The following is a 12,958-nucleotide window of genomic DNA, read 5'->3' on the forward strand; positions in this document are numbered from 1 at the left end:
ACAGCACTTGGGACCACAATGGAAGAGTGACAAGTTTACGCAATCTAGCTAGTGAGAAATGATTGACTGACTTGAAAAAAAAAGGGAAATACTAAACGAAATCAATGCATGTTCCAGTTAAAAGGCAGCACACACACCAACTGGTATATCATTATAATTTATACCGAGTAATTAGCAAGCTAGTACTGTAGGCCTACTCTAAATTCACTCTTCGATGAGGCTGCAACGACACACAGCTGAATGTAAACATGTTTAAACTGGCTGTAGACACAACTAAACAACACATGATCGAGGCACTGACAGTGCTGTCAAAGCAAGCAAATTAACCAATTCATCTTGACTGAAGCCAAATTGATATATCACACTCGTCAAATACTCAAACATTTTCGCTAGTTACAAGAAAAATACGTGCTCAATGACAACAGCAATTTTGCATTTGGTTACAATGCTTAATTTAACTATCTAGCATGGTACTGTAGCCAAAGTTAGCTAACTAACGGTACATTGTAACATTGTAATGCTCATCATAAAAATTAACCCGTTCTCGGGTCGATTTGCTAAGTTACAAAAATAATAACGTTGGCTAATATCAAATGGTAGCGTGGAATAATCACCTTCCTTATGCATTCTGCGTTAGTAAATTCTGCTTTCTTTAGTTACCAATCCCGTTCATTGAGTCCAACCACCCGGCGTATTAAGTGGCTAGCCTGCTAAACTAGCCAACGTTTAGTTGCCTTCTCCGCCCAACCCAACAACATACCACCCGACGAACTAGTGAGTTGCAAGTGAAAATTAGCAACTAACTGTACAAGACGAAGGGGAGACCGTCGTTTATGTTTTTATAACATTGCAAATCCCAATTAAATCAAATACAGTATAGCCATTAAAATAATGTATTTAATTCGAGTCTTAGAAAGAAAGGGCGTAAAAAAAAAATTTCAACAAATCAGTCACATACCCTCAGCCATGATGGTTCCGTGGCTTTTTGGTTTGGTATCGCGAGATCACAGAGCTGAAAGTAGGCGGTGACAATAAATTCTCTATTCGACAGGTGTACCAGCATCTTTCCAAAGTTGCCTTGAAAAGTAAGTGGCATCTTTGACTGATATGCATTGTGAAATAATACACTAAGAAGTTTCCAAATCTGTATTGACTGCGTACATCTAACTTGCATATTGTTTCAGATCAATGAGAATGCATGCATTAGGTACGTGTGTTTAGCTATACCTACATGTTATTATGAATGATCTTCATAATAATTTGGGATTGGTTGAAAAGCGTGAGACATTTGCTGGGCATAAGGTTAAGTGGTACTTGCATTGTCTAGACTGGAGCCTGTTCTTGGCACAGATCCCCGAAACCTGCTTTTCTGAGATCTCTGCCCAGCCAGCAGTTCATGTGGGGAAAGGGAATAAGTCTGTGGCAATCACAACACCTCACATTGTGTGAAAGTGATACTTGGCTTTCTTCTGAATATGAGAAACTACTAACACACACACTATTCCCACATTTGTGCCAAGTGACAGTATTCAATTGTTTATTGTTAATGATATCAATGAGTCACAGATACTTACTAAATCTAGCTTAATGTGTTGTGTGACAACTACATGATTCACTATGTATGCAAAAGTATGTAGACACCCCTTCAAATTAGTGGATTCGGCTATTTCAGCCAGACCTGTTGCTGACAGGTGTATAAAATTGAGCCCACCGCCATGCAATCTCCATAGACAAACATTGGCAGTAGAATGGCTTAACTGAAGAGCTGTGACTTTCAACGTGGCGCCATCATAGTCAGTTCGTCAATTTTTTGCCCTGCTAGAGCTGCCCTGGTCAACTGTAAGTGCTGTTATGGTGAAGTGGAAATGTCTAGGAGCAACAACGGCTCAGTTGCGAAGTGGTAGACCACACAAGCTCAAAAAACTGGACCGCCGAATGCTGAAGCTCGTAAAAATCATCTGTCCTCGGTTACAAAACTCACTACATTGGAGGCAATGTCAGCACAAGAACTGTTAACATGGAGCTTTATGAATTGGGTTTCCATGGCCGAGCAGCCACACACAAGCCTAAAATCACCATGTGCAATGCCAAGCGTCGGCTGGAGTGGTGTAAAGCTCGCCACCATTGGACTCTGGAACAGTAGAAACGCGTTCTCTGGAGTGACGAATCACACTTCACCATCTGGCAGTCCGACAAACAAATCTGGGTTTGGCAGTTGCCAGGAGAACACTACCTACCCGAATGCATAGTGCCAACTGTAAAGTTTGGTGGAGGAGGAATAATGGTTTGGCTTGGCCCCTTAGTTCAAGTGAAGGAAAATCTTAACATTCTAAACGATTCTGTGCTTCCAACTTTGTGGCAACAGTTTGTGGAAGGTCCTTTTCCTATTTAAGCATAACAATGCCCCCCATCAACAAAGCGAGGTCCATACAGAAATGGTTTGTCGAAATTGATGTAGAAGAACTTGACTGGCCTACAGAGTCCTGACCTCAACCCCATTGAACACATTTGGGATGAATTGGAGTTTCTGAATGCGAGGCAGGCCTAATCGCCCAACATCAGCGCACAACTTCATGAATTAATGCTCTAGTGGCTGAACGGAAGCAAGTCCTCGAAGGACCAAGTTTGGGATACCCTGACCTGAAGTTTGGGATACCCCGACCTTGGGGTTCAGACACCACATGAGAACATGCTAGGAAGTAAGATCATGTGTGTAACAAAGAAGAACATGTCTGGTAATATGACAAAACATTGTACATATAATTTTCATTAAAAGAAAACACCCCAACAATTATAGGAGGGGGAATCATATTTTAGAAGAACTCACTACACAAGGTGACAATTTTCATAACGTGAAAAATATACATCAGAATTTTGTCTTTGTACATTAGGCAAGTAAAACTGCAATAGTCCATCAGAGCCAGAATAAAATCAAACACCAGGAAAAAAAATCGAGGATCAGGGGGGGGGGGGAGGAAGGGAAAATAAAACATGGCACAAACATACATTTTAAATCAAAACCCAGACACTACTACCAGCATGGAAACCTAATGTTAAAGCATGCATAACAAATCCTACCTACGACACCACACAAAGGAAACCAAGCTTTGTAAATTCATCTGTTTCATCAAGGTGACTCTTAAGAGAAATAGCTCCCCTAAATCTCATCAGAATGTTAAAAACAAATATAAGACCGTACACCACACAGCTGGGGAAGGTTATTGCTACACCAAATGGTTACCAATATGTTTGATTATACATTGTACTGGTGTGAAGGGTTATAAAATAACACTTAAGCGGTTAACATTTTCTCTGACTTCTCTGAAACTAACTCCGGTTCAATACAGGGTGCAATTGCCAAGCAATTTAATAGGAGGCACTTTTTGAAAAATGTATAATTAAAAACCTAACTACGAGCTCAATTTGTGAATGCATGACTTGTAATGGCTATGTCCATCTCCAAAGAAACACACCTGAACTTGACAAATTAGGTATGTGATCAATTCGGGGTACATGTGCATCATGATAGGGGAAGTTCCTAATGGTGTTAAAAATCCAAAATAAAGACTTGCCTCTATAAACTTATTCTTATTTTAAAATGGTGAATTTTCCTGAAGTGCTAAGGGTGAAGGAACCTAACATGACAAGCATGCTACAGAATGTGTCTATTCTAGTGCACCCTCTGCCATAAATGCCATTTTGGCCGGATATTCCGGTCATTCTAGAACCCGAACTCCGCTGTTCTCCAATGGTGGGATTCTACAACAGCATCGCATTCTTACCATTCTGCCTTCTTCAAGGCTTCCTGTCCCTCAAAGGAACCTGTAACATACCTACACTAATACACACTAGAGTGGATGTTGAACGGGGAAGAGGACTAAAAAGGAAGGTAGGAACAGTTTATACATTATCCAGTTTTAGGTCTGTGCTATATACAGATCTTTACAATCTCTTCCTGAAAAGTTCATAGACTTCAAAAAAACGTGTTATTCATCTTCTGTTTTGTTGTTTTCGAGTTGGCACTTGTGTGGCAGTTTTCGGTCAGCATGTGGCAACAGCTGTTAAGTTCTATTGCAGCCTATTGTTGCCAGACGGTTTCTGCCAAATGCAATGAAGACGAGCCTGGCAATCGGGTAGTAGAGTGCAGGAAAACAGTGCCATGTTGTTTCTCAAATTGGAGACCTGTGGAAGACAAGAACTTGAAACTTAGAACATATTGATATACTGTAATACACTTCCAGTAGTGTGTCTTCAGAAAATGCAACAGGTATGAACAAAAGTGTGAACAGTTGGATAAGTGACTCAGAGATGGAGTATAATCGCATTGGGACCTCTTCAAAACTACAAGACATGACTTGTGAAAGACCAAAAGTCCACTATTCTTACCCTGAAAAAGTGAAGCTAGACGCAGCTTGATAAAATTCACTCAAAGGCAGTCTCTTGGCTCTTTCTTACACAACGGGCCACTTTCCTTTTAAATTCCCCATGTCGGTCTTCCCTCCACTCTTTCTGCAGGGGGAATCAAAGGTGCAAAAACATTTAAGTTCAAAGATGATGACAGTTCTGCTCTCCACAAAAATACAAATTTGATGTTAGAGAACCTGCAACATTCAGAATATATTCAGAATGATGTGCACTAAAAAGAGACAGAATCGAAATCCCCATTTACTCCTTTTGTCCCAAACAACAATCCACTGATTGTCTATGTATAAAGAACTAATCCGTGTGAGCTTAAACCAGTGATTTGGCCCCTCGGGTGAAAATGAGACTCACTGCAGCGTCGACATTGGCAGGCGAGTCTCCGTTCGGGTCCGCCAACATAGAGATAACACTAATCATGATGGTTTCCACCGTGTGGATGGGCAGCCAGCGCTCCTCAGGCTTCTCATAGCCGTACTTATCCTCACCAGGCTCGTGTAAAATAGATATACATACGGCACCGTTCTTGTCAACTGCAAACAGGACAACAGACATGAAATTAGACTTGTGTTCTATTGAAACTATTGAACTGATCCTCCAGAGGGATAGCTGACATTTCCCAAACAGTAAAACAGACCCCCCCCCCCCCCCCCCCCCCCCGAGGAGAAGAAGAAAAAAAACACCCCAGTACAATTGACCCATACTTACCATTAGGGTGCCATATATCTGTGATAAATGTCATTTTAGGTGGCCTGAGAGGGTAGTCTTTGGGAAACGTGAGGTGTGCTTTGAACACACCACCTTCACTGTGAACAGGAAGGCAGAGAGAAATGCCAGTCGTTATGGTCCAATAGCAAGGGGGGGGGTTGGTAAGATCTAGACATTTTGCCAGACAACTGTTGTACATGACATATACATTAGTGGTGCTCTCGGGTTGACTCATAACCCGCAGTCCCCATGGTTATGGGGAGTTAGGTCTACTGCATTTTCTTCCCGGTCCCTAAACGTCTTTGCTTCGAGATTGAAGCAGCAGAGAAAACAGATGGGTTGTTAGCGATAGCTGAACCGCGCACCACTAAAATACATACCCACATACAAATACTCCCCAGCTGACTCATCAACCCATCCGCACAGCAAACTCAGAGTGGAACTGGGCTGGCAGACTTACTAGCATGTGTCTGGTGGGCCGATGATTAAGACTTCCCATCTGTAGAGGTCGTTATCGTCTATCAAACCTGCTGAGAATCCCTCCACTGGGTTCTTATTGAGCTCTGCGAAATCAAGAGAAAACATTAACAGTTTTTTTTCCATCCGAAATACACACAAAAAAATATAGTAGTGTCTCTACGGTGATGTTTGACGGTGCTGTTCTACGGTGCCGTTTGACGGTGCTGTTCTACGGTGCTGTTTGACGGTGCTGTTCTACGGTGATGTTTGATGGTGCTGTTCTACGGTGCTGTTTGATGGTGCTGTTCTACGGTGCTGTTTGATGGTGCTGTTCTACGGTGCTGTTCTACGGTGCTGTTCTACGGTGATGTTTGACAGTGCTGTTCTACGGTGCTGTTCTACGGTGATGTTTGACAGTGCTGTTCTACGGTGATGTTTGACAGTGCTGTTCTACGGTGATGTTTGACGGTGCTGTTCTACGGTGCTGTTCTACGGTGATGTTTGACAGTGCTGTTCTACGGTGATGTTTGACAGTGCTGTTCTACGGCGATGTTTGACGGTGCTGTTCTACGGTGATGTTTGACGGTGCTGTTCTACGGTGCTGTTTGACGGTGCTGTTCTACGGCGATGTTTAACTTTTGAACTCTATCCAGTCAATAAAGTGAGACATCCACATCTCACTAATTAGTATGTGGAAAATGCTGAAGTCAGACTGAAAATGTTCCTCTGTGAACATAAATCTTCTATTCTACAAATCATCCGTATCAATTCAAATAAAAAGTGATATCCCTATCAAGTGCCCATTATACCAAATAAACATCTTCCTAAGTAGCAGTTTAAACTGAACTCAGAAGTTCACTGTGGTTTAGATGTGCTGTTGCCGTGGCAGCCAGTCTCCTGCTGTGCTGAAACACCAGCACAGTCAAACAACTGTACCCATCTGTCACATCCTGGGCTCTGGGTCCTAAAAGAATCAACTTGGTATGTGGATTTCAACCACTTCATTTCCTCGCGAAACAACCATCTCAACAGTGAAGTCAACCTATAGAGGGCATATTAAAATGGTTCCCATAACGCACCTCTTATTGTGTAAATAAGTAGTCAAGCATTCTAAATAAAGCAATTATTCATAAACGCTAACTTGATCAGGGCTTGCTCAGCTCCACCTTCACTTCAAAGCACAGAGCAGTAAACAGTGACTACGGCTGTGTTTGGGGGGTGAGCGACTATTACTACGACTGCTGTTACTGGGGGGTGAGCGGCTATTACTACGACTGCTGTTACTGGGGGGGTGAGCGACTATTACTACGACTGCTGTTACTGGGGGGGTGAGCGACTATTACTACGACTGCTGTTACTGGGGGGGTGAGCGACTATTACTACGACTGCTGTTACTGGGGGGGTGAGCGACTATTACTACGACTGCTGTTAATGGGGGGTGAGCGACTATTACTACGACTGCTGTTACTGGGGGGTGAGCGGCTATTACTACGACTGCTGTTACTGGGGGGGTGAGCGACTATTACTACGACTGCTGTTAATGGGGGGTGAGCGACTATTACTACGACTGCTGTTACTGGGGGGTGAGCGACTATTACTACGACTGCTGTTACTGGGGGGTGAGCGGCTATTACTACGACTGCTGTTACTGGGGGGTGAGCGGCTATTACTACGACTGCTGTTACTGGGGGGTGAGCGGCTATTACTACGACTGCTGTTACTGGGGGGTGAGCGGCTATTACTACGACTGCTGTTACTGGGGGGTGAGCGACTATTACTACGACTGCTGTTACTGGGGGGTGAGCGACTATTACTACGACTGCTGTTACTAGGGGGTGAGCGACTATTACTACGACTGCTGTTAATGGGGGGTGAGCGACTATTACTACGACTGCTGTTACTGGGGGGTGAGCGGCTATTACTACGACTGCTGTTAATGGTGGTGAGTGACTATTACTACGACTGCTGTTAATGGTGGTGAGTGACTACGACTATTAATGGGGGTGAGCGAGGAGTCAAAGGAAAACTGATGTAGTACCAATGATGTGTATAAACCCTGGACTGATAGGGGGCGCTGTATTGAAGCCAAAAGGGTAGCCATCTTGGCACTCAATTTAAAAAAAAAATAAATTTTAAGCTCTAGTAATGCATTTATTAACGTCTACACTAGTTTTTGCTACGTTTGTTCTATCCCAGACACCATACTGCATACTTTAAAACTACAATATGTGAGCTAAATATACAAATAAAAATATATAAAAACATTTCTTTAAATCATTTTATTTTGAGAGTAGTAATGTTACTGTCCCCACCACAATAGAAAATATGTAATTGTGTCCGTGAAACATTTCATTGAAATACTGTAAAACTCAATTTCTAGAGGACTGCTATCCTACTAAGGCGTACCAATATGGCCGACTAGTGGCTTCAAAGCCAATCACTGGCCAATACATAGCATCAGCAATCCAGGGTTTATATACAGTACTAGTCAAAAGTTTGGAAACACCTACTCATTCAAGGGTTTATCTTAATTTTGTACTATTTTCTACATTGTAGAATAATAGTGAAGACATCAAAACTATGAAATAACAGATATGGAATCATGTAGTAACCCCCAAAAAAGTGTTATACAAACTTTATTTTATATTTGAGATTCTTCAAAATAGCCACCCTTTGCCTTGATGACAGCTTTGCACAATCTTGGCATTCTCTCGACCAGCTTCATGAGGTAGTCACCTGGAAAGCATTTCAATTAACAGGTGCTCCTTGTTAATTTGTGGAATTTCTTTCCTTCTTAATGAGTTTGAGCCAATCAGTTGTGTTGTGACAAGGTAGGGGTGGTATACAGAAGATGGCCCTATTTGGTAACAGACCTAGTCCATATTATGGCAAGAACAGCTCAAATAAGAGAAACAACAGTCCATCATTACTTTAAGACATGAAGATCAGTCAATGCGAAAACATTAAAGAACTTTTAAAGTTTCTTCAAGTGAAGTCGCAAAAACCATCAAGCGCATGATGAAACTGACTCTCATGAGGACCGCCACAGGAAAGGAAGACCCAGAGTTACCTCTGCTGCAGGATAAGTTCATTAGAGTTAAATACGCCTCAGATTGCAGCCCAGATAAATGCTTCAGAGTTCAAGTAAGACACATCAACTGTTCAGAGGAGACTGTGTGAATCTGGCCTTCATGGTCAAATTGCTACAACAACAAAAATCAACTACTAAAAGGACAATAAAACGAGCCAAGAAACACAAGCAATGGACATTAGAACCGTGGAAATCTGTCCTTTGGTTTGATGAGTCCAAATGTGAAATTTTTGGTTCCAACCGCCGTGTCTTTGTGAGTCGCAGAGTAGGTGAACGGATGATCTCCACATGTGTGGTTCCCACCATGAGACATGAAGGAGGTGGTGTGATGGTGCTTTGCTGGTGACACTGTGTGATTTATTTAGAATTCAAGGCACACTTAACCAGCATGGCTACTACAGCATTCTGCAGTCATACACCATCCCATCTGGTTTGTGCTTAGTGGGACTATCATTTGTTTTTTAACAGGACAATGACCCAACACATCTGCAGGCTGTGTAAGGGCTATTTGCCCAAGAAGGAGAGTGATGGAGTGCTGCATCTGGCCTCCGCAATCACCCGATCTCAACCCAATTGAGATGGTGTGGGATGAGTTGGACCACAGAGTGAAGGAAAAGCAGTCAACAAGTGCTCAGCATATGTGGGAACGCCTTCAAAACTGTTGGAAAAGCATTCCTCGTGAAGCTGGTTGAGAGAATGTCAAGAGTGTGCAAAGCTGTCATCAAGGCAAAGGGTGGCTACTTTGAAGAATCTCAAATATACATATAGTTTGATTTAACACTTTTTGGGGGTTACTACATGATTCAATGTGTTTATTCATTGTCTTTATGTCTTAATTATTTTTACAATGTAGAAAATAGTCAAAACTAAAACCTTTGAATGAGTAGATGTGTTCAAACTTTTGACTGGTAGTGCACGTTATGAAGTAGTACATCCCCTTTGAACAGCAACCCTGGCGATCATGTTTAGGGCCAGCGAAGGCCACTGGAACACAGCCACATGGGGCTTCAGATTGAGCTGTTCTCAGCTGAGAAACATTGGCAAGGTGCAGCAATAGCCAAGTAAAACACAACTATAAAGTGTAACTCAGACTACATCGGGTCACTGTCAGTAGCTACGAGGAAACAGACGGTGGTTGTATTTTACGAACGTTTTAATGAAAAGTATGGATTACAGCAAACAAATTAAGGCACACCGCTACGGAGTTTCAACAGATGTACACGGTAAGGGTTTAAATTTCGACCTTCGGCGACTCGATGTAGTCGGAGATACAGTCCACACACACACACACGTCTCCGCTCAACTTTATTGAAGTCAAGTACATCGTGGAGTTTAATTGTACTTGGCTAGAGGCAGCAGTATGTTTATGCATGTCTGTCTAGCTTTTACATGTGTATGAAAAAGGAAATCATGGGCTATTGTACACAATTTATTTCTATATCCCCCTTCAACATAAAAAATTGAACAATATAAACATGGTATCTATCACTCTGAATAGGTAATTGAAGTTTGACAGACAGCCATATTAGGCTAACTAGGTACATTTCTGAATGTACACCAGGGACCTCGGTTATTTGCGGTAGCTAGCGAGCTACGCATTGCCGTCAATCCGGGAAATCGGTGGCGTGCAGGGATTATGCCTGCCTAGTTAACCAGACATTATGCTGCCCTTTACTGTCAAGAGACAACTTGTTCTGCATGGAGGGAAAAACAACACATATATATATATATATATATAAACGGGTGGTTCAGAAACTCCTGCACGGCCCTTAATTTAAAAATCAAGCTGCCAGCTGTCCAATGACCACCGATTGGTAGTTGACGTGTGTCTGATAACGTTGAGTTAGAAATCGACATCACGTTCAAAACAAAGGGGTGGGATATTACACACGTTACGTTTAGCTTGCTATCTAGTTAGCTTAGCTAAAGTTGAACCATATAAACGTGAACGTTATCCCCAAACATACACGTGGATGGCTAGCCACCGAACGACTAAATATTACCCCAAACTTGGTGGAAAGATAGAAAATATTGTGGCGATGTTAGTTAAATTACTGCCAACTGTAACGTTAGTTCGCTGCCACTGGTTAGCTAACGTGAGATGATTTAGCTTAACGTTGACACAACAAGGGAGGAGATTTAAAGACCACATCTTTTATTTGACTCGCTATATTCAACTATCAAAATGAAGTAAGCCAAGATGTGACATTTCACACCATATACACGATAGTAGTTAGATTGGATAAAAGTAAAAGCCGAAACAAAGATTTTACGTGGGCCAAATGAGATGGATTAAGCTAACGTTGCTAGCATAGCAACCCGACCAGCGGAAAAAAAATAAACCGTTTATAACTAAGTATAACGTTTTAAATGAGTTGACATTAGCCACCAGTTTTATAAATTACCTGCCAGCTGTCTCCTGAGTAACAGTGCTGCCTGAGGCTCCGTCATGTTTGTTTTTTTAACAACTTGGATTACAAAATGACAAATGTTAATATTGTTTGGTGAGAGCATTAGCTAGCTATCTATTTTCAATAAATAACGACAGCGCCGGTGCAGTTCTTCTTCTTCGGTATAACAGCAGTCCGTAAACAAACGTTAACGGTGCATGCCACCACCTACTGTGCTGGAGTGTGTGATTAATCCCGGTCGACAATTCTTCTTCTTCATCTTCTTTGATGAGGTTTAACGGCGGTTGGCATCCAATAAATGTTACAATAGCGCCACATACTAGACTGGAGTATAACTCCCTTACACTTTGCTTGAAAATAATAATAATTATAAATCCTCCTACTTAATTTAGTACTTCTAAGAAAAATAAAAGTAAAGAGCCCTACTAACTTCTAATAGACCCTCCCCCCGTCCCAGAAAAAAAATACAACCCCGTCCAACCTCAATGATCCTACACTTTCCCTCTCTTCAACATACTGTAATGACAGAATACTTACAACAATATAGCAACACATGCTCCACCGTTTCTACTAGTATATTCCCAACAGTCATCTAGAACAGTAGCAGTGGGATGCTCAACCTCACAGCTTTCGACCTAACACTATAAGCAAATTACAATTTTGTTGTGCCGTATTTTCCATCTACGGACTGAATATACTCTCCTGCAACCCGCCTCACCCAATGTGGTACGGATCTGCTATTTTTATACTTTAGAACCGGAACCCCCATCAGAAGCTAGCCAGCTAACTAGCTAATAGTCAGTTAGCCACTGCTAGCGGTCCTCACCGTTAACTCGGACAACAGCCAGCCTCAGCTCGGTCAATACCTGCCAGTCTGCACAGCACGATATCAACTCAGAGCATATCGGACTGCTTTTTCTCTACCACCGGATTCCTACCCCAAGCTCTGAACCTTCACAACGGATCGTCGCAGCTAGCGAGCTGCAATCCAAATGGCTGACGCCTCTGTCCCGAAGCAAGCACCAGTTAACCTAGAGCTAGGCCCATCTCCCGGCTTGCCGAAGAGGTCTAATTCTCAGACAGAGTTCAGTGTGTCAAATCGGAGGGCCTGTTGTCCGGACCTCTGGCAGTCTCTATGGGGGTGCCACAGGGTTCAATTCTCAGGCCGACTCTTTACTCTGTATATATCAATGATGTCGCTCTTGCTGCTGGTGATTCTCTGATCCACCTCTACGCAGACGACACCATTCTGTATACTTCTGGCCCTTCTTTGGACACTGTGTTAACAAACCTCCAAACTAACTTCAATGCCATACAACACTGCCTCCGTGGCCTCCAACTGCTTTTAAATGCTAGTGATAGCTGCCCGCACCCACCCGCCCGACTAGCATCACTACTCTGGACGGTTCTGAGTTAGAATATGTGGACAACTGTAAATACCTAGGTGTCTGGCTAGACTGTAAACTCTCTTTCCTTACTCACATTAAGCATCTCCAATCCAAAGTTAAATCTAGAATCGGCTTCCTATTTCGCAACAAAGCCTCCTTCAGTCATGCCGCCAAACATACCCTCGTAAAACTGACTATCCTACTGATCCTTGACTTCGGCGATGTCATTTACAAAATAGCCTCCAACACTCTACTCAGATTACATCCAGTTTGCTATCATAGTGCCATCCATTTTGTCACCAAAGCCCCACATACTACCCACCACTGCGACCTGTATGCTCTTGTTGGCTGGTCCTCGTGTAACAGTATAGCTTCCGTCCCTCTCCTCGCCCCTACCTGGGCTCGAACCAGGGACCCTCTGCACACATCAACAACTGACACCCACAAAGCATCGTTACCCATCGCTTATCAAAAGCCACGGC

The 12,958-nt window shown here is 42.7% G+C and overlaps 2 protein-coding genes across 3 annotated transcripts in view; both read right to left on the minus strand.

Moving 5' to 3' along the window:
• Nucleotides 1–1,002, minus strand: part of LOC139417967 (rabankyrin-5-like) — a 55,283-nt gene extending 54,281 nt beyond the window's left edge. The window contains exon 1 of one of the 2 annotated variants that reach the window (XM_071166997.1): nt 959–1,002. In XM_071166997.1, the coding sequence (XP_071023098.1) occupies nt 959–968 (10 nt within the window). In that variant the 5' untranslated portion in view covers nt 969–1,002. Of the gene's footprint in view, nt 1–614 lie in introns of both variants that reach the window. The other variant, XM_071166996.1, reaches the window with a different exon arrangement.
• A 518-nt stretch (nt 1,003–1,520) lies between these two features.
• On the minus strand, nt 1,521–11,310 carry LOC139417971 (ubiquitin-conjugating enzyme E2 G1-like). Its single transcript, XM_071167002.1, has 6 exons — nt 11,083–11,310; nt 5,588–5,690; nt 5,128–5,225; nt 4,774–4,952; nt 4,387–4,509; nt 1,521–4,182 (listed from the first exon to the last, which is right to left on the minus strand). The coding sequence occupies exons 1-5, from the start codon at nt 11,189–11,191 to the stop codon at nt 4,423–4,425; spliced, it is 576 nt and encodes a 191-aa protein (XP_071023103.1). The 5' UTR covers nt 11,192–11,310; the 3' UTR covers nt 1,521–4,182; nt 4,387–4,422.
• Between the last annotated feature and the right edge of the window lie 1,648 nt (nt 11,311–12,958).

This window comes from Oncorhynchus clarkii, chromosome 10 (genome assembly GCF_045791955.1).
Source record: "Oncorhynchus clarkii lewisi isolate Uvic-CL-2024 chromosome 10, UVic_Ocla_1.0, whole genome shotgun sequence".
Classification (NCBI taxonomy): Eukaryota; Metazoa; Chordata; class Actinopteri; order Salmoniformes; family Salmonidae; genus Oncorhynchus; species Oncorhynchus clarkii.